Source organism: Rhinopithecus roxellana, chromosome 13 (genome assembly GCF_007565055.1).
Source record: "Rhinopithecus roxellana isolate Shanxi Qingling chromosome 13, ASM756505v1, whole genome shotgun sequence".
Taxonomy (NCBI): Eukaryota; Metazoa; Chordata; class Mammalia; order Primates; family Cercopithecidae; genus Rhinopithecus; species Rhinopithecus roxellana.
The window spans coordinates 49,127,717-49,152,499 of record NC_044561.1 but is presented as its reverse complement, the minus strand read 5'-3'; the positions used below and the strand labels follow the sequence as shown (position 1 = coordinate 49,152,499).

The following is a 24,783-nucleotide window of genomic DNA, read 5'->3' as shown; positions in this document are numbered from 1 at the left end:
CTGCAAATAATGAGTTTGGTTTTTTCCCTTTTTAATATTTGTGCCATTCAGTCCTTTTCTTGTTTTAGTTTTTTTCCCATTGGCTAGAACTAGAACACCTATTTTAAAAACTCGTTTTCAACTTCAGTTTGCAATTAAACAGTGGGAGAAAAAGAGAAGTACTGAGCTAATTAAATAGTAACTGTGGCATTGGAAGAGAGAAAACAGTAGGTTGAAAGCTTATTTCAAAGCTAATTATTTAACTCAGCCAAAGATCTACAGTGTATTTTGTGGAGTTGAGCTGGGGCTGGACTGAGGAGATGGCTTATGTGGGAGGGAGATTTGTCACATGTAAGAAGACTGAGCAAATAAGGAAACATATTGAGGATAATGAGAGCCAGGCTCTTCACAGAGTAGGGAGTTACAAATGCATAAGGGGAAAGGCTGGAATAAATTCTGTAGTATTGGATTAGAATAGGAGGTATTAGTGTGAATTCATGAGTTCTAATACACATGGATAGATGGATCTAGAAATAAATATAAATATAGGTGCATATACATTGTATATGTAAATATGTGTGCATGAAAAGACATTCATATATTTCCCAGCTCTGCCACTGAGAGGAACACAAAGCAAAATCACCCCAGTAGCAATGAGCACACCAGTGCCCACATCTGAATGTCTAAATACCATTTTCCATTAAAAGGAACCAGATCTAAAACCTCTTTCCAGGAGCTATACTCTGTGTGGTTTTACAAACATAGGCTCAGAGGACATCTAAATCCGTTTTACAGGTGGGGACACTGAAATCCTAATTTTGTTCTTTTTTTTTTCTTTTGGTATTGGCTTTCTTAAAGTGACAGGAGAATAACAATCATCTAATATCAACACACAGTGTCTGATATGGTTTGGTTGTGTCTCCATCCCAAATCTCATCTTGAATCGTAGTTCCCAGAATTCCCACATGTTGTGGGAGAGACCAGGTGGAGATAATTGAATCGTTGGGGTGGCTTCCCCCATCCTGTTCTCGTGATAATGAGTGAGTTCTCACAAGATCTGATGGTTTTATAAGAGGTTTCCCCTTCACTGGGCTCCCATTCTTCTCCTTCCTGCCATCACGTGAAGAAGGATGTGTTTGCTTCCCCTTCCACCATGAATGTAAGTTTCCTGAGGCCTCCCCAGCCATGTGGAACTAAGTCAATTAAACCTCTTTCCTTATTAAGTACCCAGTCTTGGGCAGTCCTTTATAGCAGTGTGAGAATGAACGAATACAGTATCTCACAATGGCCTTCTGAAGACAGATCGTAGCATTATGTTTCCTTCTCTTTTCTGCTAAGAAAATCAAGGTCTAGAGGCACTGGGCCTGTCTTTAAGAAAGAATCAAGGGAGAACGGCACAGACCACAGACTGTTTCTGTGATTCCATGTTATTTTCTTCTAGAGAAAAAAAAAAAAAGAATCAAGGACTAAGCTCTCATTTTCTGATTTACAAGGTAGAAGCCACTTGGTCACACATCTGAAGGCTGTGCAGTACTAGCTCTCATTTTTTAAAAAATAGAAATAGGGTCTCATTATGCTGCCCAGGCTGGGCTTGAACTCCTGGGCTCAAGCAATCTGCCCACGTTGGCCTCCCAAAGTGCTGGGGCCACCGTGCCCGGCCAGCTCTTTGCATGATAAACCAGCTTTTCTTTCTGAGTTACCAAGCAGACCTCTCTGACACCTTATTGTCTTGTGCCTTCTACACAACAGCTACCAGGTGTGTTCGCTGGGAAACTTGTCCATGACCCCAGCCCCCTCCAATGCAGAGAAAGCATTCCCCTGCTTGAAAAGGCAAGACAGGTACTTACATTTTTAATGATCAGTGGGTATCTTGTTACCCGTTGCATAGGCTTCAGTATAAAACTAGAGAGTGGCATCCCTTTACACCGAGGATCCATTGCCAATCTCTAAAATAAGAGATGTTTTTAAATGTACTTAAGAAACTTGCAAAATCCAAAGTTAGTGACATCAATACTAATGTCAGTGAGGACTCTCCACCCATTATCTCATTCATCTGGATGACAACTGAGAGACCTGGGGTTGGAAGGGCCTGACTAATTACCCTGTCCAGGATGACACACTTTCCAGATAGAGAATGGAGACCCACAGACGTGACTCAGCCAGCAAGGTTAAGCCCTGCACTCCAGATTCAGCATACCTTCCAGTGGCATGCATAGTTCCTTATGCACAGAGATGAGATTCTGGCTTTACAGAGAATATTTTGTCTGGATGTCTGCAAAAACTTTATAACATTCCCAGGAACAAGAGTCACAAGACTATACGGTTAGAGGAAAAATTCCCCTCACACCCCAGAGCTGCTGGAAGGGCTAAATCTCATTGTCTAGTTTTGGGTGGAGCCTGCACGTGCCTCTGGGAGCTCCAGGCAGGGCTGAGAGAGAGGAGCTGAGACACCAGAGGTCAAGACTCTAGTTTCAGGGTCTGGCCACTTAGCTGTCAATGGCTGTGGTCCAGTTTAATGCCTTAGAAACGGGCAGCTGCACTGACTGGAGTCCTGAGTCCTGATAACTGTCAGCATTGGGACCTGCTCCAGCTGTGGACACCATCACTCCAGGAACACCTCGCAGCTGGCAACGACATGCCACACTCCCGCTGAGATGAGGTGGGGAGGGACAATGAGACCCCTGTCCTGGACTGGTGTCAGCACTTCCCTGAAGTTCAAGTGCATCCAACAATGAACTCATCTTGCTCGGGCTCAGGAAGAGCCCAGCCCTTGGCTGAAACCCCAGGCGGTCCAGGGTGCCCAGCAGCTCAGCATCTGCTCTCTTGTCTCCATCCACCCAAGGCCTTCTTCTTAGCAATCTTCCTCCCCTTGGAATGACCTCAGAGTACCCCATGCCTTGGCTGGCAAGTCTAGGCTGAGAAACACCACTAGAGGCAGAAACAACAAGCTCACATGAGGCTCTGACCAAGAAGAGGCCACGCTTATGCCTCACCACAGTGATTCCACAAGCACCACTCCAGGGCAGGTGAGGATGGCCTGTCCCCAAAATGCATGAGATCCAAAGATATGCCTGTTATTATTATTTTGCTGTTTATCCATCAAAAGATACTGTTTCATAGAAGCTATTTTATTCTTTTCCTCCTGTTTTTCTCCAGGAGAGGTGGGGGCTGTTTGAATGGACCAGCATGACCAGCAGAGACCCACCCTGACCAAGGCCAAGTCCCAGAGCTGCAGGTCTTCCAGCAGCATCTGCATTACCTCCCCAAACATCCCCCAGTGGACACCCAACTCTCCAGACCCCTGCTACCCCCAAGGAAGAGGTCCTGGCATCCCACACTGACTCCCACGGGCTGCCTAGGGCTGGAGCCCATCAAGCAGAACCAACTGCGAAAGGAATGAAGGGGCCACTGGGAGCCCTGGCCATTCCCTCGCAAGTGAGGGGCAGAGACTGGCAAAGAACTGAGGATGTGGCAATTAAACATAAGAGGAAATCTGAGACCTGCCTGGGCCTTGCAAATGAAATGAAAGATTTAAACAGGCATCCAAATAACACCACTAGCATCTGGAAAACAGATCCTTGAAGACACTTCAAAGTTTCCAAGCCCAGGGCTCGCCCCTCCTCTACAAGCCCACCCCTTTGGTGATAGCCATACTTGCCAGTGAATGCCAGTCCCCTAAGGCTTAGCCAAGACCCCAGGCCCTGTTGGCCTCTAGAGGGAACACGCTTGCAGACTTGAATTAGCCCCTCACACGTCTAGCTGCCCAAAGATCGCCACTCTGGGGCCCAGTCTCTGCACAGCCTGGCTCCTTACTTTGACGAACTCCTTGAAGTCTGGGGCCTCGTCTGTCTTCTGCTGGATCAGGGCAGCCCCGTTGAGCTGGCGGCTGCAGAAGCGGATGTAGGGTTGCATGTGCGGCAGCTGGGCGCTCAGGATGTCGCCAATCATCTTCACGGGCATCTTCTCCCCAGACATCTTCTTACGGACTCTCAGCGCTCTGCACGGAAACACGGGAGGTGAGCCCCCGCCTTCACGCTGTCTGACAGCACCACGGCACACTTCTAGGTTGCACAGAAACAGAATGTGTATGAGGGGCACAGACTCAAGGGCCACTAAAGGATCTATTTGGGAGACAAGGAATGGAGAAAGAAATGAGTCTAGGGCTACAGAGAGGTAGCACCAGGGCATTTTTCTTTGGCAGAGTGGCTGTTTGTTACAATTTGTTTTTCTTGTGCAGAAAGACGGAGTTTTTTCTTGAACAACTCAAACGGGTCCCCTGTGTTGATGCCTCACTACACCGATTATCGGAGGTAAAAGCCCCAGGCCGATGTGGCCTGAGCACTGATCCTATTTCCAGGAGACACTTCTGCCCAAGGGAAGTTGCTATTGCCAGAGGATGGGGAAGGCTGATTTTTTGACTAAAAAGAACGTAATTAAGATGGCAAAAGAACTGCCTTGGCAAAATAACCCCATGAGATTCAGCAAAAGCCAGGTATAAATGACTATTTGAACTATCCCTGCGATTTGCTGCCTCATTGCTAGAGCTAAGTTAACTAAATTAAGAGGAGTTCAGAAAAGAGGTCTATTGCTATGATAATGGGCCAGTGAACCCAAAAAATGTATATCCTGGAATCCAGGAGAGGTGTTGATGGGACTGGGAAGTGTTTGTTCCAGGGTCTGCCTGCAGTGTGAGTGCTCAGAGCTATGATAACTAGGACAGTACTTCCCTTCTCCCAACTTCAACATGTAAACCCTTAACACCAGCATCTGGAAGAAGGGCACGGCACTGAGCTTATACACGGTCAGGACAGCAATGTACTACAGGCAGGACCACAACCTGAAGCCATGGTTGTGTTCAGCTATCCTAGTGAGTGATCATGGGTGGATGGATGGGTAGACGGAACAAAACGGTATAACCTAAGACTTTAACACAAGGTTGGGAGGATGTCCCTATTGAATGCCTTTGGCTGCTTTCATGGTCATGTTGGAGAAACCTTTGAGGTATGGGGTGGGCTACTGAATTCCAAGGAAGCTCTGCAATATTTATATGAGGCTTTAAAAACTTCAGATCACTTTCTTTTCTTTCTCCCACATTTTCAGCTAAAATAAAATCCCTTGGACCCAGCAAGCCAAGGAGACAAACTTAGGGACCATAAATGATGTGGTGTGAGCAGTCAGCGATTCCACCTGAAGTGGATGCCCTCGGGGGAGATCAGCACTGGCTGCCTGGGGTGTGGGGAGCAGTGGCAGCTTGGTGTCCTCAGGATGGCCCAAAGGCCACTGCCCCATTGAGGGGCTGGTGTGAAATACTGCAACGTGCAGAAATGTGCTCAAGGGTGATGTCACCAATGATTTGGGGGGATGAGAGCCCTGAATAGCCATGTTACAAACTTGCCAGGAATGGAAACAGGAAGAAATTCCATCATTCCATCATTTTCCTATGAAGAGTAGTTTTTTAAACAAGAGAATAAAAAGTACTTTCACCCTTTCCTTCTCCTGTTTTGTTTTGTTTGAGACAGAGTCTCACTCTGTAGCCCAGGCTGGAGTGCAGTGGTACAATCCCAGCTCACTGCAACCTCCGCCTCAGCCTCCTGAGTGGCTGGGACTACAGACACCCGCCACCACACCCGGTTAATTTTTATATTTTTAGTAGAGACGGGGTTTTGCCATGTTGGCCAGGCTGGTCTTGAACTCCTGACCTCAAGCGATCCGCCTACCTTGGTCTCCCAAAGTGCTGGGATTACAAGCATGAGCCACCGTGCCCAGCCCCTGGCCTGTTTTTTCTTAAAGGATGAAGGAGACAAGAAAAAAAGAAAAGAAGAAAGATCATCTGCAGACAGTGACTGTCTTGAGGAATTAGTTCCTGGGTTCTGCAGACCCACACTTGTAGACTAGGAGTTACCCAATCAGCAGACAGGCCTAGAATTAGGCCTGATTTACTATGGACTAGGCACCTATTAGATTCAGTCTTGGGTCTTCATCCAGGATGGTCTACTGTATAGGCAAAGACTTATGAGGACTGCAGGGTGTTACCAGGCCCAGAGATCATGTGACTCAGCTGCTGCAGCCACAGCCCTGAGAGGGGCCACTGGCCCTGCTTGTGGTGAGCTGATTGGCAGTCTCCTAGAAAGGTTTACAGATGAGAGGCCTTGAACTACAAAAGGCAATTGACTGGCTAACGAACTATTCAAAGAGAGCTCAATGTTTGCTGAACACGAGTGTCCCTAACCCTCTGAAGTCTGCAGCCCAAGTGGACAGTCATGGAGTTAGCATTTATTAATGCTTCCTATGTGTCAAACACAGTTTTACATAAGTTATTATCCCCATTTCCTATTGGGGAAACTGAGGCACAGAGAAATTGAGTGACTTGACTAAAGTCACAGAGCTAATAGGTGACAGAGGTAACCCTGGAACCCAGGTCTGACTCCAGAGCCCATGGTTGGAACCACAGCCTCAGAGGCCCTGACCCACCTCCTGCCACGACCGCCTCCAAGCTGCTCTGGGCACCTGCCCATCTTCCCAGATGCAGCTGCCCTGCTCCCGCCATCTTGCCCTGGGGCCTTTCCCTGCTGGTCCCAGCCTCGGCCTCTGTACTTCCTGCCCTGCTGGACTTCCCACCATCCGCTCCATGCCCTCTCTCCTTCTCCCAGCCCCACATCCTTATCTTCTTCTTTCTCACCATCTGTCTTTACCTCAAACGGATTTTTATTTTCTATTTTTCCTTCATTTTCTGCTTAAACAAGATAAAATGGAATCCATTCTTCTTAAGCTAAAAGGAAGATGAGTCAAATATTTAAGAAAAACACTTTTTTGAGACCGGCTCTTTTTTTTTCTTTTCTTTTCTTTTTTCTTTTTCCATCAAGGGGACAGGAAAGGATCTTGATTAAAAAAAAGGATCTTGATAAAAAACAGTTCCCCAAACCTGGGTTGGTCACCCCACCTCACTTCTGCTTCCCTTCTGCTATCATTTCTGTGTGTGTGTGTGTGTGTGTGTGTGTGTGACACAGTCTCACTCTGTTGCCCAGGCTGGAGTGCAGTGGCGCAATCTTGGTTTACTGCAACCTCTGCTTGCTCCCCAGGTTCGAGCAATTCTCCTGCCTCAGGTTCCTGAGTAGTTTGTGTTACAGGCATGTGCCACCACGCCCAGCTAATTTTTTTTTTTTTTTTTTTTTTAAGTAGAGATGAGGTTTCACCATGTTGGCCAGGCTGGTCTCGAACTCCTGACCTCCAGTGATCTGCCTGCCTCAGCCTCCCAACGTATGGGATTACAGGCATTAGCCACCATGCCCAGCCCTTCTGCTATCATTTCTGACAGCTGTCCTGAGGGCCCTGCTCCAGACTCTGGATATAAAAAGGTTCTAGACCTGTGTATCCTACCTTGTCTATGAAAGGCACATGTCTTAGGTCTCAACTTCCTTGCGAGAGAGCCAGCCATTCGCTGTAACCCTCAGTGAAGCATCACTAGTAGGAAGTCCATGTATCCCAGTTAGCCCTTTTTATTTTCATGTTATGTATTTATTGTTGACTCATTTGATAACTGCCATGCCCCCTGCCCCACCCCAAATACAAGGCGTGTAGGATCAGGAGTAGCAGATATATGGCTGCTCACTGGTGGCAGTCCAGGGATTGCTGCCTTAACTTCTCCTTATCCTCAAATGCCTCCCTCTCTCGGCTGCCAGGAGCCTCGATCTCCCCTCATCACAGTTATTCCTTAGGCATGAAGAAATGATGTCTGTGCAGCCACACAAATGCAGCACAATGTTCATTGTCCAGTTTATGATGTGGATGTCCACTCTACAATTCTTTCAAATTTTCTGTATGTTTGAGATTTTTTCTAGTAAAATGTAGAAAAGAAGAAAAAGAAATCAGGTCCCCAGAAAGCCCCAGTTAAATGCAAATTTTTTCTGGAGGATGAAGACATGAGCCAGTTAGTCCAAACTAGCTAATCCAGGAATCAGAGGAACGGGGATAGAGAACCTTGGGGTGGAGGGGAGCCGGCAGCCCTGTACACATCAGCGCCCTGATCCACGGCGTGCCCCTGGGACACCTGATCCCTTGCTCTCAGAATGACCCTGCGTGGTAGGCAGGACAAGCACCATGACTGCCAATCTTAATGCCCAAAACAAGTGAGAAGGGGCTGGAGCCCAGACAAAAACTTGGGATGCCTGACTTCTGGGTCCAAGTTTTTTTCCACGGTGGCAGGACTGGGCAGAGTCTCTATTCTGGGACCTAGGCATCATCCACAGAGCAGCCACCCTACTGTGTGACTTTAGGGAAGTCACTCAGCCTCTCTGAGCTTCGCTGCTTCAGCTGTAACAGGGCTGTCAGTTCCCACCTCCATCGCTGTGGAGCAAGTCAGAGCCAACAGGAGGAAGAAGCACACAGGCCTGGCCCCCGCACAGCTCAAGAAAGAGGCTGCTTCTTCCCAGGCAGGGCTTAAAAGACAACAGAGAGGTATTGGGAACTGAGGCCAACACCAGTTTCCCTCAGGCCAACCCTGAAGTGCGGGAAGCCCTCTCTAAGGGCTACTTGGGAACCTCAGACACCTCTCCCGCCTCCCCCAGCCCCTACTGATAGCTGCCCAAGGAAAAAGGTTTTAACTTACAGGTACATTTTCTTTTCTTTTTTTCTTTTTATGAGACAGGGTTTCACTCCCGTAGCCCAGGTTGGAGTGCAGTGGTGCGATCTTGGATCACTGCAACCTCCGCCTCCTGGGTTCAAGCGATTCTTCTGCCTCAGCCTCCCTAGTAGCTGGGATTACAGGCGCCCGCAACCTCACCCAGCTAACTTTTGTATTTTTAGTAGAGATGAGGTTGCACCATGTTGCCAAGGCTGGTCTCAAACTCCTGACCTCAAGTGATCCACCCATCTCGGCCTCCCAAAGCACTGGGATTACAGGCGTGAGCCACCGTGCCCAGCTATCATCTATGTAGACGAGAACACTGAGGCCCAGGGACCAAAGTGACCTGCTGGATGACACACAGCCAGAGGCAATAGCAGATGTGAGCCCAGGGGTCTGACGCCAGACCTAAGTTCGAAACTGACACCAGACCTAAGTTCAAAAGGTTTCCACAGCATTGGCGTGGGGGCCAATGAAGTCCAGAACTTCTCTAAAAGCCTGCCTGATGTCACCTTGGATTATTCGTCTTCTAGAGAACCAAGCCAGCAGACATTATGTATCTTTCTTTGTGTCCACCTCTCCACACCTCCTCTCCATCCCTTCATCCACTCCCAAACACACGCTCAGCAAAGTGGGGACCTGAAATGACTTTATAAGAACAATGCAGAGACCATGTTTAGGAAATGGTGGCTTCCCAAGGACACAGATGAAGATCAGGAATGGACGCAAGGTTCTGGGAGCCTACCCTCCATCCTCGGGCCCAGGAAGTGGGTGGCCCTTCCTCCCAGCAGGGAGTATCTTGCGTCCTGGAGGCTGTGACTTATTCTGTGTTCTAGCAAGTGATGTTACAGTGAGAGCGTGGTGGATTCAGATTTTGGGTTTTGACTTTTTTTTTTCCTAAGAATTGGAAGAGACCTTTGTGATGATGGAATCCAACCCCTTCATTTTACAGATGGGGAAACTAAGGCTCAAAAAGGAAAGGCAGTGAGTAAGTCAGAATCCAAACCCAGGTCTCTTGACTCCTGGCCTGGAGCTGCCTTTGCAAACTGAAGTTGGAAGAAAATACAACCAGCCTTGGGCCAGCTTCCCGGAGTGATCCTGAGGAACTGCTGGCATTAGGCAGTGAACAGTTCCACACTTTCCCATCTGCAGGGCTAAGAATGCCTCAAAACACCAATAATCTCCCATGGAATCCCACGTCCGAGGGAAAGCGTGGAGGGGGCAGCCCTACGCCCCAGGATGGAGCCAGCGCCATCGGGAGCCAGCCTCGTCCTAGCCCTGGAAATTCACCACCACAGTCATTCACCCAACAGCAGGCTCTGGGGGGCCCAGGCGACCTACTCTCGCAATGAGAGATTCGGAGTGCGTTTCCAGAAAGCATGAAGGCACAAAAGTTGATGGTGCTTGTGAGTGGCAATGAAAAAAAAAAAAAAAGCCAGAAAGAAACACAGGGCAGCATGCAGGAAGGACACACAGACCCACAGAGGTGCTAGTGCGTGAGAGCCGAGGAGGCCAAGCCAGGCTGGGGATTAGAGGAGAGGCTTACTTCAGTAGTTTGATATTACACATAATCAGCTCCTTCCAGTTCACAAAAATCATAGCAACCTCTTTCTCTGTCAGCAGCTCAGACTCCATCAGGGGTTTTTGAAAGATCTACAGATGCAGAAAACGAAGCAGTTCAGAAAGCAGTTAGCTTAAAACTCACACACGCACACACCGATCCGCTGAGAGCAGGGAGAGGGCTCAGGTGTCTGTATCTTGGCTGAGAGGCCCAGAGGTGAACGCCCGCTTTCCTGCAGTTTCTGAAGCAAAGAGCCCCTCCTCTGCCCTGGAGGCTGGAGGGGGGTCCCCAGCAGAGCCTGCGTTGTTTACAGGGGAAGGAGGCCAGCTGAAGTCTCCACGAGACAGGTCTTAACTCCACCAGACAAGCAGGGAGGCCGGTACCAAGTCATGCACTCAGGCTAGGCGGTCTCACCTGCCCACTGGGAGGGGGTGGGCCGGTGTGAAAAGCAGGGCTTAAAGATGCTGGTGGCTATGGGCAGTCCCTTCATCTGCACAGGTAAACCGAGGGCATTCTGAGAGGAGCAGCCCAGGTGGCAGGTCCTCTAATAAGCCAGTGGCCCCCTCGGTGACTGACTCCATTGCTGTGTCCTCAGCCTCCTGGGCTGACCCTGGACAGACCCAGTACTTGCAGGCCCACTACAAGGGGTGGGTGCCACCCTTCTCCTGGGCTCTGGAAAATGAATGAGGCCCTCCAAGCTCTGTGTGGTTGGGCAACTCGCAGTAAATCACAGATCTCAGTGGAACCCTGTGTGGTAGAGCCCCCGCCTGCAAGGAGGTCATTTTCTCCCACGGGAGGCAGGAGGCACTTCGGAAGGCTCTTTAGGGAAGGGGATGGCCCATCTTCGACATAAACTTGGCTGGGCTGTGGCTGCTCCCTGGGAGCCCTATTCCATAGGAGTCCTTAAGCCGACGTTGAGCCTGGCATGTTCCAGGGCAACCACATACGGTGGTGCGTTTTGCAGAGTGCACAAAGGAGCCGTATCTAAGGGGTGACACTTGCACCCTGGACATCCTGAACTGTATATTTAGTAACAGTCAAACACCTTGAGAAAAGGGTACCTTTATGAATTTGCATCAGTGCTTCCTAAGTGTTAACGGTGGTCCTGCGGCCAACACCTCACCCTGTACTCCTCCAACAGCGGCGAGCCCTGCTGTGTCTTTCCTGGATGTGAAGACTATCAGACAAGATGGTTTCACACCCATTTGGTGTGGTGGTGGTGGTTTCCAGACTATCACAGTACTTTCCAAACTGCAGGTCCATCTCTGCAAATCCCTGTCTCCCAACATGGCACCTTCCCCATGGATGTGGAGAAAAACGCCTGCTGAGCAGCAGGGGCGCCCGGCTCCGCGTCTCCCCATAGTTCTGGCTGGGGTGGCCAGGGTCCTTCTGGGAGGACTGACAAGATGAGGAGGCATCACCTCAGGTCAGGGGGTTTTGTGGGGGCCTGGGAGGAAACGTTGCCATTCTCAGTGACAGGTTTGTCTCGGGGTAATATGTGGCAGGAATGACTCCAGATGGCAGCTAGATGGCCCCCATTTCCAGATGCAACACTGCGGGCCAGGAGGGCAGCGTGGCTGGCTCCATGGCACTCCCTGCTTGGTGGCTGAGCTGCAGCCACTCCGTGTAAAGCGCGGACTCCAGCTCTCAGTCCACATGACTCCATCCATCAACTGCTCAGGGACTCACTAGACCTTGGCTAAGTGATCTCTGTCCCTCTATGGGAATGACTCAATGTTGGCCACAGATAAGCAACGAACCGTCTCTGCGGTCAGAATCTCCTAGAGCATTTGCCGTCTGGATGCTCCCCAAACATCAGAAAGTGTCTTGAGCTCAGAATCAGGACGCAGACCTCCTCAGCAGAACCCTCCCCACTCCCTCCCTCCTCGCTCCTTGCCGTACCCCCTGCCCTCCCAGCTCCCTTACCTCTGTGACCAGCTGCAGGTCGTTCACGTAGTTTTCCTCTGTCACAATAAGCTCATGGATGTATCCTTGTCGCTTTCTTTCAGTTGGGGTCAACATATCCAAGAGATGTAAGTCTGAACACCCTGGAAAACACAACCATTTGGGAGAATTTAGCACAGTCTCGGGAAGCCCACACTTCACACAGAAGATCCTTGTGGCTGCTGGGCCCTGAGGCCTCGCTCCAGTCCAGCAGGGTCGTGGGCTGAAGTGTATCCTCCCCAGTAACATGTGGAAGCCCTTTCCCCGGTACCTGTGATTGTTACCTTATTTGGAAATAGAGTCTTTTCATATATAATCAAATGAAGATAAAGTCATACTCAGGGTGGGGCCCTGACCCTATATGATCAGGGTCCTTATGAGAAGAAGACACAGAGACAGACAGGCAGGACCTGGAGTGATGTGTCTCCAAACCAAGACACACCCCAAGCCTTCAGAGTGAGGCTGGCACCTGTCAACACCTTCATTTGAGACTTCTGGCCTCCAGGAATGTGTGGCAATACCTGTCGTTTTAAGTCCCTCCATTTGTGGTGGTTTGTTATAGAAACTGACACAGGCGGCACACTCCTGCTTCATCAGAAACACGAAAATAACGTGAAAATAAAACACTCAGTGACGACTGGCCAAAACTCCTGAGGGCTCACGCCATGTCAGGTGGTGAACTGCATTTAATGCTCAAGTATTATACTAAAATTATCCCCATTTTACAGACGAGGACACTGAGGTTTACACAGGTTGACTGGCCCCAGCTCTCTCAGCTCAGAAGTGGTGAAGGCAAGAGCCGAACCCTGAGACTTGGGCTGCAGGGGCTGTGCTCTATCCCCGATCTCCAGGAGTCCACGTGTTATCTATGTTGAGGTTGGTTTGTGGAGGATGAGGTGGCTGTGCTGAGGCTCTGATGGTCCTGGGGACCAGGCAGATGCAGGGTGCCTCCCGACAGCACTGGGCACACTCTTCTGGGCAAGGCTGCTGCCTTGCCCCTGGGGCAGCTGAGCAGCAAGCTTGCCACAGACAGGGTAGTCCCTCCCACTGCAGAGAGCCTGGCATGAGACCACCACGGAGGCCAAGGCTGCCCGAGGGGGAAGGGCTACTCCGCTGCCCTGAGATGGTGCCCGCACTGGAAGTGGAGCTAACTCATGACTCTGCTCACTTAGCTTGTTATTTGGGGTTTTGTTTGAATGTTTGAGCCTTCTGCCCCAGACACACTGGAATGAGCAGGAGGGAGGCTTGGTTCTTGGGGGCATCCCATGTGCAGGCCTGGGCTCACCTCTCCTTTTTCTCAGAGGTTCTTTATTTAATCACAGAAGCCAGACTTGGAAGACAGACCCAAAGGTGTCCCGAATGCAGGTGGGAGGGTCCGGGCTGAATCCCCTTTACTTGTTCTTCCCATCCTCTCTGTTCCCCTCAAGGGGGCGCAATGGAGCACAGTGCAAAAACCCCTGCTGGGGACCAGTGGCTATCAAAGCGTGGTCCCCAGGCTGGCAGCATCAGCGTCACCCAGGAGTTCGCTAGAGATGCCCCTGCTGAAGTGACTCTGGAGGTGGGGGCTGGGCATCTGTGATGTAACAAGCTCTCCAGGGAACTTTTTTTTAGGTGCACTGATGTTCGAGAAGCCTGCTCTGGACTAGCAGGGGTTCCTTGAGTTTCCATCTTCCCTCGAGGGAGTTATCTGAGGTCATGACTAATCTAGCCTATATGCTGAAAGCTTCTGCAAATCGTGTGGTCCCTCTGCGGCAAATGATGTCAGAGCTTTCTTGGCAATTGCTTTGCTGCTGTAGAGGCTGACTCTCGGGTTGTGGCGCTTCCAGACCTTGGTTTTGTCCCTTCTCTGGGCTAGTTGTTCTTTCTGGATGCCGTAGCTTCTCTTGCTGGGACAGGAACATCCCAGGACCAGCTGGGAAAGCGGCAGGAATGAGCCATCCTTACATCAACACCCTGACCTCACTCAGAGTCCCCTGCCCTGAGGTCAAGCAGAATTCCCCAGGGCTGCGCGGTGAGCTCGCACCTTTGCACAGGTCTGCAGATGCGTCTGAGCTTGGGCCCTCTGCTCAGCCACAGGTCTGGCCCAACTGTTCTTCCTGCCTCAGGGCATAGATTGTCTTTTATTAAAACAGCTGCTCCAACAACGAACTCTCAGGAAGGAGGCAGGCCACAGGGCTCACTGATTCCGTTCAGCCGAGCTGCTGTGTGAGGTCGGGTTTGCAGGAAGCTAAGTGATGTCTCCGAGTTCTTTGACTTTTATTGGGAAGGTCACCCAAGAGACACTCGAGTCTGGGGGAAATATATCTTGTTCCTGCCCTTTTTCCCCCCACTCTCCTGTGAGGGAGTGAAAGGGCCCAGGCCTCAGGTCATTTCTTGTTAAAGGGCTGAATGCAGCCCCTGCATTAGGCAACCTGGATGCCCTCTCACGGAAGCAGAGTCCCTGGAGTGTTCAGGACGTTCCATTCTGCAGGGAGATTAGAATATTGGCGCAGAGTGGTAGCTCTAAAAGTCACCGCACAAACACGGTGCAGTGACGTTTGCAGCCACAGAAACATCAGGCCAGTGGTGGCCACTGGCTGGGCCAGTTTTCTGAATGTCCCTTTGAGGATGTCCCACCGTTGCCTTGGAGAATCTGAGGGATGTTATGGGTTCTTGCTGCAGCGAGTACACGTGTACAATGCACACATTTAGGGCACACTTTTATCGGGTTCACAGGCCCTTTTGAAGACTGTTCATAGATCTTATTCATTCATTGGGCAAATATTTACTGATGTCCTACTATGAGGCTGGGACTAACCACTCTGGGTGCTGGGGATTCAGGACAGAAGAGGAGAGGCTTCTGCCCTCCAGGGTATAGCTAAGAACCTGGGGGTCTGGTGGTCCTCAACAGGGGGCGGCACTGCCCCGCCCTCCGCTGAAGGTGGTACTGCTCCTACCATGCTGAGGTCAGTACTGTCCCCACTCCCCAGAGGCTGAGGTTGCACTGCACCCCACTCCAGCACCAGGGCTGAGAGTGTGTTCTTGGTTGTCATAGTGGAATCTGGCAGGCTGGCCAGGGCTGCTAAATGACCCACAACATGCAGGACACAGAACTGCCCACCTCAAATGCCAGTCGAGGAACACCCTGTAGAGAAACACTAGCGTTACTTGAAACTGACAACCCGACCAGAGTTCCAGTCTGCAGCACGGAGGTGTGAGGGGCCAGCAGACACGCATAGAATGATGTGGAATCGGAAAGAAGGACCTATGAGGAAAAGTCCTGGCTTGCTTTGGATTTCAGAAGTTCTTCTGAGTCTTCAAGTTTTACATGGTGCAGGTTGTGAAGAAGCTCAGAACCAGAGCAACAGCAGAAGGCTCAGGGTAAATTTGGGCCATTTGTCCAAGAATCCTAGGAGCCTGGGGCCAGTTGGGGACAAGGTGGAGGGCTGCTGCGTGGCCTCCTGCTTCAGGTAGTGTTGGCCTCTGGTCCAAACACTTTGCAAGGCCCAAGTCAGAGCTGATGGAGCTTGGAGGTCAGGGGAGGCTCAGGGCAAGTCTGGGCTGCTTGCCCCCACCAAATTCCACCTCTTGCAGGTCGACCTACCACCCTGCCTGGAGACAGGGGGATGGTCCTGATGGCCTCTGCACAACACAATGAAAAGCAAAGGTTTTGTGGGGAGAGTATTCTCTACATTATGTGCCAACGATGTTGGCTTGGAATTGTCTTTTTAGCCATCAAATTGACCCATGGGAGGCTGTTTTAAAACTTGCTGGTGAATGCCAGACCAAGAGAACCATTAAAGATTTGAAATAGGCACTTTGAACTCAAAAATATCCTTCCTTTGAAAATTTAATATTTAGAAAAACAAGCGAGTTTAAAAACTCCATTATTCAAAGTAGGGTAAATGGAAAAGACATTTCAAATAAAAGCGTTTTCTTTAGGGGTGGAGGGATGTGGCCCTTCCCTCCTTTGGGTCCTAGGATAAACAAAGTTTCTGGCCCCCTTTCCCAGGGAAAAACGAGAGGAGAAAACACATCAAATGGTTTTCCATGAACATCTTGGTGTGACGGAGGGATTCTCAAAACTAACTGAAATCCACACGCAGCTGAAATAATATTGCAAATGACTCCAGGCGGTTACAAATGATCCCCCATTACAGCCCACATAAAATTCCTAATCTATGTGCCGTCCCTTAGAATGTTGTCTAGACACATTTACGAAATGCAGAGAGATGTGATGGCCTTCTGGAAGGATTTTTTGAGTCTAGGCCCTGGAGGAATTCATGGAGAAAAAACCTTACCAATAAAAGGTCATCTTGCTTCCCTCAACTGATATTCGTATGAACAGCATCATTTCAAGAACTTGTTTTATTATAAAAGTAATACACAAACACACGCTGACTATTAAAATTTCAAGGGCTACAGAGCATTCACCCATCTCCACACCTCCAATTATTCTACCTTTCCCAACGAGAAGCAGAATTTTGAAAATGAAGCCAGCCCCCGCAGCCAGTTGCCCATTGAGCAAAGCAAATAAACAGACCTTGTTCCTGTATGAAAGGGGCCAAAATATACAATAAGCTGGTCCATAAATATTTATTAAGTTTCTCTGAAGTCCAAGAGATGCAGAAATAAGCAAGATACTGTCCTTGTCCTCAGGCAAACTCACGATCTTGGGAAAGACACAACAGGAACATTAAATTTAAAATATTAATAGCAAGCAGCTGGGCTTGGTGGCTTATGCCTATAATCCCAGTACTTTGAAAGGCAGAGGCGGGTGGATTGCTTGAGCCTAGGAGTTCATGACCAGCCTGGGCAACATATCTACAAAAAATTTAAATTTTAGCCATGCATGTTCTTAATCCAGTCTATCATTGATGGACATTTGGGTTGGTTCCAAGTCTTTGCTATTGTGAATAGTGCTGCAATAAACATGTGGCACATATACACCATGGAATACTATGCAGCCATAAAAAGGGACGAGTTCATGTCCTCTGTAGGGACATGGATGAAGCTGGAAACCATCATTCTGAGCAAACTCTCGCAAGGACAGAAAACCAAACACCGCATGTTCTCACTCATAGGTGGGATTTGAACAATGAGAACACTTGGACAGAGGGTGGGGAACATCACACACTGGGGCCTGTCGTAGGGTGGGTGGAGTCTGGAGGGATAGCATTAGGAGATATACCTAATGTAAATGATGAGTTAATGGGTGCAGCACACCAACATGGCACATGTATACGTATGTAAAAAACCTGCACGTTGCACACATGTACCCTAGAACTTAAAGTATAATAATAATTTTTAAAAAATTAGCCATGCATGGTGGTACATGCCTGTAGTCCCAGCTACATGGGAGGCTGAGGCAGGGGGATTACCTGAGCCCAGGAGATGGAGACTGCAGTGAGATATGATCACGTCACTGCACTCCAGCCTAGGCAACAGAGCAAGCACCTGTCTCAAAAGAAAAAAAAAAAAAAAAAAGAAAAAAGAAAAGAAACGAGAAAAAAAAAAAGAAATTAAAATAGCAAGCATTAAAAGAAGAGCCCAGGCTGGGTGCGGTGGCTCATGCGCACTTTGGGAGGCCGAGGCAGGTGGATCACACGAGTTCAGGAGTTCAAGACCAGCCTGGCCAACATGGGGAGACCTCGTCTCTACTAAAAATACAAAAATTAGCTGGGCATGGCGGCAGGCACCTGTAATCCCAGCTACTCGGGAGGCTGAGGCAGGAGAATCGCTTGAATCCAGGAGGCAGAGGTTGCAGTGAGCTGAGATTGTACCACTGCACTCCAGCCTGGGTGACAGAGGGAGATTCTGTCTCAAAAAAAAAAAAAAAAAAAAAAAAAAAAAAAAAAAAAGCCTGTGTGCTGTGCTGATGGTGGAGACAGTAGGACCTCAGAAAGGAGCAACTCCTCATGCTGAGGGGAGGCTTCCTTGAGGGCCCTCCTGAGGCTGGGTCTCCATATGGCTGGGGAGGTCAAGACCATATACTGGGGGGTACGGCACCAGCAGGAGCAAGCCTTCACCCAGGTGCCAGGTCAACACAGAGACACTGCAAAAGATAAGGTGGAAAGCGGGGAAAGGCCAGATGACAGGGTGATGCGGATTGTGATGCCAGAACTAGAGTTCAGAAACAACATGTGGAAGGATCCCGAGAGAGAGCAATAAGCAAGCCCGGGCGATGGCTTTCATCTTTAAGGGAAAGGATCTACCAATGTCTCTGGGGACGTTCAGCCCAAATCCTCCAGCTAAATGGCCCCGGATCAGCAGGATCTATGCTACTTGGGCTCCTGGAGGTCCTGTCTATACTGTAGGGTTCTCCCCATGGCCCGAGTCTCTCCTGCCAGGTGAGCCCATGCACCCCAGGGCTGCACTGGCTTCTCCCGGGCAAATTAATCTAACTGCACTCCCTTCAACATCCTGGGCCTCTCCTGGCAGGTGTGGGGTGGCCTGTCGTGTAGGAAAAGTAGATGAAGCCATGTGGATGTGACGTGAAGAAAGTTCTCTGGCCATTTACCCTGCAGCTGATGTCTGAAGCCCCAGCGTTCTCCAAGCCATGAAGTCGTGTCCTGCTGGGAAGCAGCATCTGCGCTCGGCCCTGGGGTTCGGTGAGAAGGAGGCAGGCCGGGTCCTTGTCCTCTGGGAGCCTGCTGGTTGCTAGACCTGGGCGTCCCGGGCCAACCTGGATCCTTGCTGAGTTGCAGGCACTTCGCACAGGGTATCACGCCGAGCGGTTATTAGTCCTTGAGACCTCGGAGATGCAAATCCTCAAGACGTGATTTTTATGGGGGTCTGGAGAAGCCGATGGGCACAGAGGTGAGGGGGAAGGAAGGCCACCGATGCACCAGAGATCCTCATGGGTCCAGCAGAGCTCAAGCATCCACCCCAGCCTGTCCTGGGGACCCCCCTTGCCCCATGTAGCTGGGTCCTCGGGAGGCTTCCACTCAGATGTAACCCAGATGCTTAAAGTGCCAACGTAACTCCAAATAAGCTTTGTTTTCTCCCAAGGAGGGGAGTCCAGTCCATAGGGGTTGCCAGGCAGTTTAATGACTGCTGAGAAGTGGTGAAGATCAAATTCTTCTTAGGGATAAATCATCTCTTAATTTTCCATAAAAATGCACATTTTGGAGAGAGAAAGGGCGTATCATTCATAGCTTTATAATGGGTGCTGGAATCCTGGCACAGCTCTACATCCTCCATAGTAGGCATGCTTCAGCTCATTCCAGGCCCCTTTCAAGTCCCACCCCGGGTTTTCCTTCTTTCTGACTTCCTGTTCTCATTGTGCCCTCTCCTGTAGTATGAGTAGCTCCTGTTAATAAGTTTCTTTGCCGGGCGCGGTGGCTCAAGCCTGTAATCCCAGCACTTTGGGAGGCCGAGACGGGCGGATCACGAGGTCAAGAGATCGAGACCATCCTGGCTAACACGGTGAAACCCCGTCTCTACTAAAAAATACAAAAAACTAGCCGGGCGAGGTGGCAGGCACCTGTAGTCCCAGCTACTCGGGAGGCTGAGGCAGGAGAATGGCGGGAACCCGGGAGGTGGAGCTTGCAGTGAGCTGAGATCCAGCCACGGCACTCCAGCCTGGGCGACAGAGCGAGACTCCGTCTCAAAAAAAAAAAAAAAGTTTCTCTGGTACAAAGGTAGACTGGAGTGTTATAATGAAAGTGCAAATGCATTTTGATTGGAATACGAGGGAGGAGCCTGTTGGTTGTTGTTTTATTTGTATTTTTAACTTTCGTGGGTATATCATAGGTATATATATCAATGGGGCACATGAGCTATTTTGGTTCAGGAATGCAATATGTAATAATCACATCGTAAGAATGGGGTATCCGTCCCCTCAAGCATTTATCCTTTGTGTTACAAACAATCCAATTACACTGTTTTAGTTATTTTTAAATGTACAATTAAATTACTATTGTAGTTCCTCTGTTGTGCTATCAAATACTAGGTCTTTTTTTTTTTTTTTTTTTGAGACAGAGTCTTGATCTGTCGCCCAGGCTAGAGTGCAGTGGTGCAATCTTGGCTCACTGCAGCTTCCACCTCCCAGGATCAAGCAATTCACATGCCTCAGCCACCCGAGTAGCTGGGATTACAGGCATGTGCCACCATGCCCAGCTAATATTTGTATTTGTAGTAGAGATGGGGTTTCACCATGTTGGCCAGGCTGGTCTCGAACTCCTGGCCTCAAGTGATCCATCTGCCTTGGCCTCCCAAAGTGTTGGGATTACAGGCATGAGCCACCGTGCCCGGCCAAATACTAGGGATTTTTTGTTTTTGTTTCTGTCTTTTAGACAAGTTTTGCTCTGTCACCAAGGCTGGAGTACAGTGGTACAATCTCAGCTCACTGCAACCTCCGCCTCCTGAGTTCAAGTGATTCTCCTGCCTTGGCCTCCCGAGTAGCTGGGACTACAAGCACATGCCACCATGCCTGGCTAATTTTTGTATTTTTAGTAGAGACAGGTTTTCACCATGTTGGCTGGGCTGGTCTCAAACTTCTGACCTCAGGTGAACCGCCTGCCTTGGCCTCCCAAAGTGCTGGGATTACAGGTATGAGCCAACGCGCCCGGCCAAATACTACGTCTTATTCAAGGGGGCCTGTTGTTTTGATGAGAAGGATTTGAAAATATTTAGCAGGGGAAGAGGAATTTGTGTTGGACTTCAGCAGGCTAATATTGCTGTTGGGGGGACTGCAAGCAGTGGTTAGGGATTCAAATGGCGGAATAATGGGAGTAAACAGAAGTCGGAGTTGGGGGCGTGGAGCCCTGGTGGGCAGGTGCAGAGGAGGGAAGCAGGCTCTGCGAGATGGTGAGTCCTGGGCGTTAATGTGGAATGCCACTCGGAGCTCACAATGCTGGGTGCTGCACATGTGTGAACTCATGGAATCCTCACCAGGAATCCTATGCGGTAGCTATACTGTTGTTATTCCCCACTGAACAGACAAGGAAACTGAGGCACAGGGAGGGTAAGTCAGTTGATAAATGGCAGAGGGAGTCTGACCCTAGAGCTCAGGCTCTTCTCTGGAGACCTCTTCCTCCTCGCTGGTGCGCTGGCGCATTAGTTTGCTCAGGCGGCCGTAACAAAGAACCACAGACCCAGCAGCTTAAACAACACGTATTTTCTCATGGTTCTAAAGATACAAAGTCCAAGATCAAGGTGACAACAGGGCTGGTTCCTCCTGAGGCCTCTCTCCTTGGCAGGGTCTTTCCTCTGTGCATGCAAATCTCCAGCGTCTGTGTGTCCACACTTCCCCGTTATTAAGAGCACCCATCAGACGGAATTAGGGATCACCCTAACAGCCTCGTGCTCACTTCATCACCTCTTCAAAGAATTTATCTCCAAATGAAGTCATATTCTGATGTCCTGGGAGTTAGGGCTTCAACGTGTGAATCGGAGGGACACAGTTCAGCCCTAACAGGTGGGGAAGTCCAGTCGAGAATGCTCTGGCAGCAGAGCTGGGAAGGTCTTGGCTGGGTTTCAGGGGATCAGCGTGGCAGCTGTGTGTGGGTGGCATGGATGGGGTTGTGGCCCTGGAGTTTGGCCGCATACTGGGGTCACCCAAGGAGTTTTTAACAATCCCAGTGCCCCTGCTGTACCCCAGACCAACTAAACCGGACTGGCTGGAGTGGGGCCCACACATCTGTTATCTGTGAAGTTCCCATTGTGCAGCCAAGAGATCAGAGGAAAGATGGCCTGGAAACCAAGACACCTGGCGTAGAAAGGGAGTGGGATTTGGAAACCGATCTGTCCAGGCCCAGGGAGCATGAGAGCTGCCACAACTGCTGAGCTGAATCCAGCCCATGGCAGGCCACTCAAGCCATTGTGCAAGAGGCTCAATGGCTGTAGTCACAGAACGCCATCTCTCTGAGCCCAGAGACCATGCGACACTCTGCTCCTGGGACCCCCTGAAGCTGCGCCTCAGGCCACGCTGCCACCACTGAACCCCAGGCCTGGGGCTATGGCTTCAAAGGCTACTCTCTCTGCTCAATGCCCTCATTTTATGAATGGAACAGCAGATTCCAGCGATGTACGGTGACCTTCCCTATCAAGAATAAAATCTATGCTGGTGATACATCAGGAAATGGAATCATGAGGAAACCACCAGCTTTTCAAAGGGCAGGCCTGAGGGTGGTCCTTACGCTTTTCTCTCTCAGTAGATTCCTGCAAGTTCAGGCTAAGAGGATGGGCTTGTCCTTGGAGCCCAGGGCTGGTGGGGACTGCTGGGAGATGGCAGTGGACAGTCTAGGCCAAGGCAGCCAGACCTTCTCTGAAAATGACCATTGGCTGACCAGTCCCTGGACAGCCCCAGCCCACAGGAAGTTCTGGAGGCCAGACCAGTTCTGAGCTGTCCAGAGGGGCAGATGGACTTCTCATCTCAATGGAACTTTCTTCAGAAGGGTCTAAGCACACATGGCCTGCTCCCTGGGGTCGGTCTCTTCTAACTTAGCAAATGGATCCCCTAGGAACTCAAGAGGCAACCTGAGCCATGACATTTCCTGCTCATTCATGGCAGCTGCGTAGATCCACAGGGGCCCCTGCTTTTGTGGGGCTTCCATTTTGGTGGGGGAGACAGAAAACCAAATACATACATAAATAGACAGTACTGAAGGTGCTTATAAGAACAATGAAGAACAATCCCTATGCTTCATAAGCTCACTTCCTGTTTTGAGGTCTTTTCATGAGAATTTATTCTTTAAATGATGGTGCCTCGTTTACCATTCCCTTTCCTCCTGGGGAGGGAAACCCAAGCACAGGTTTTGTGTTGGGTTCCAGGCTACACGCAGCAGGGAGAATGAACACTGTGATGTGTTCTGCCCCTCACAGCCTAGCTGGGGATGAAGGACCAAGCCTGTGGAACAACAGGTGGGTAGAAGGGCAACCCAGGACTGTCTGCCACAGCACTTCCTGAGCAACTGGCAAGAGTGAGGTGCCAGGGGGATATGCACATGTGGGAGGTAGGCCCTACCCTCTGGTTTATAATCAGTGGGGAGGCAGGGTACCCTGCAATAAGACAACTATACAAGGCAAGGTACCATCGCTGTTCATAAGTGTTGTTACCATGGAGGTCTTAATGGTATGTAACAATCCACAAGATTTGGGCCCTGCCTCCATGAAGCTCACAGTCTAACTGGGGAGGTGAGAGTGTCTATGTATTTCTGTATCGGCCTTTCTATCTAGTCATCTTTCTGTGTGATAAGGAATTCAGGAAAGAGCTGAGTTGTTACAAGTTAATGGAGGAGGAGAGGTGGCAGTGAAATTAGGAGGGGTGAAGGCAGGTGGGCAGGAAAGGCAGGGGAGGTGGGGCAAAGGCATTTGCAGCTGGGGCATACTAGTGGCTTAAATGAGACTCAAGAATCCTGGGGTGGTGGTGGAGGCTGACGTGATGGAGGGAAGGTTCTGGGTTGGGTGAGACTGCACAGAAGAGTGAGGCTAGATGATGAAGGAAGTCCCTGGACCCAAGCACCACCTCCCTATTGGACAGGTGGGAACCCAAGGTCCCTGGGAGGTAGACAAGGGGGGTTGAGTCATGCAGTCTCTAAAGCTGGGGGAGGCTCCTTGCCCACACTACCTGCCTGCACCCCCATCACTTCTTGCTGACATGGGCCCAGGATGCCACAGTGGGCACCAGATGTGGGTTCCAACTCTCTCTGAGGAGGGACTCCCATGATGAAAATGGACCTTTCCGTAAAGTGGTTTGGGGGGCCAAAGGGGATTTTTTCAACAGGGCCATTTGGAAATTCATGGGGGCAACAAAAGCCTGGACTTTCATGACAGGTCATGACGGTGACACAAAGGTGGCAGAAAAAAGAACGCTGAGCAGGCTCGTGGAGAGCAGCTCCGTAACCAGCCAGCCCAGTTTGCCCTCTGCAAGCACAGAAGAATGCAGGGGTGAGGGAAGGCTTCCTCGAGGAGGTGACAAGTGAGCCATGCTAAAATTCAGCACAAATAGGAATCAGTGAGAGGGAAGGCCAGAGGGCTGGAGAAGGGGGCAGATCAGGCAGGGCTTGCAGACCAAGTAGATTCGGGTCTTTTATCTCGGAGGACCGGGAATCCCCTGGATGATTTTAAGCATACGAAGCGATGTTTTTAGAATAGCTCTCTGCCTGCAGCCTGGGGGAAGCCGGAAGGAGAGAGTGGGTGCAGAGAGACCAGGTCAAAGACTCAGCCATCCTTCTGTGAGGAGCAGGAGCAGGAGCAGCTCCTTCAGCCCTGGCCTTTGCACTTGCTGTCCCTTGAGCCCCTTGATCTTTGGACATGCCTCCTTTGCAGCCAGGTCTCCATCCCCTCTTCAGAGGGCCTTCCCAGGCCATCCTCTCGGCTGGATCCCTGGCCCCCCGTCACGCTCTGTGCCACCTCATCCTTCACTAGCTGGAAACACCATTCATTTCTCTGCTGCTCGTCACCTGCTCGTGAAAGTTTTAGGCATCTCCTCTGCTTGTGTTCCACGGAGCATGGCCCTATGACCAGGAAGGTTCCATATACCTCGGCCACGACTCTCAGTGGGCAGCAGGGGAGGTAAACAGGGTAGACTGGGCCCCTCCTGGGCTCACGGCCCACACAGCAGGAGGCAGGGAGAGGAGAAGACAGGATGCGGAATGGAAGGGGAGGCGGACAGGACTGGCAGATGTGCTTCTGAACCTAGAGGATGGGATGGAGTGAGGCATCCCACTGGATACCAAGTCCGTGGAGGGCTGTT

At 50.2% G+C, this 24,783-nt stretch overlaps 1 protein-coding gene across 1 annotated transcript in view; it reads right to left on the bottom strand.

Moving 5' to 3' along the window:
* The window catches only part of ITSN1 (intersectin 1), a 248,611-nt gene that overhangs the window by 19,760 nt on the left and 204,068 nt on the right, over window positions 1-24,783 (bottom strand). Inside the window, exons 30-33 of the mRNA XM_030914040.1 lie at window positions 12,087-12,208; window positions 10,146-10,252; window positions 3,793-3,976; window positions 1,827-1,925 (exon numbers count right to left, since the gene is read on the bottom strand). Of these exons, the coding sequence (XP_030769900.1) occupies window positions 1,827-1,925; window positions 3,793-3,976; window positions 10,146-10,252; window positions 12,087-12,208 (512 nt within the window). The remainder of the gene's footprint in view (window positions 1-1,826; window positions 1,926-3,792; window positions 3,977-10,145; window positions 10,253-12,086; window positions 12,209-24,783) is intronic.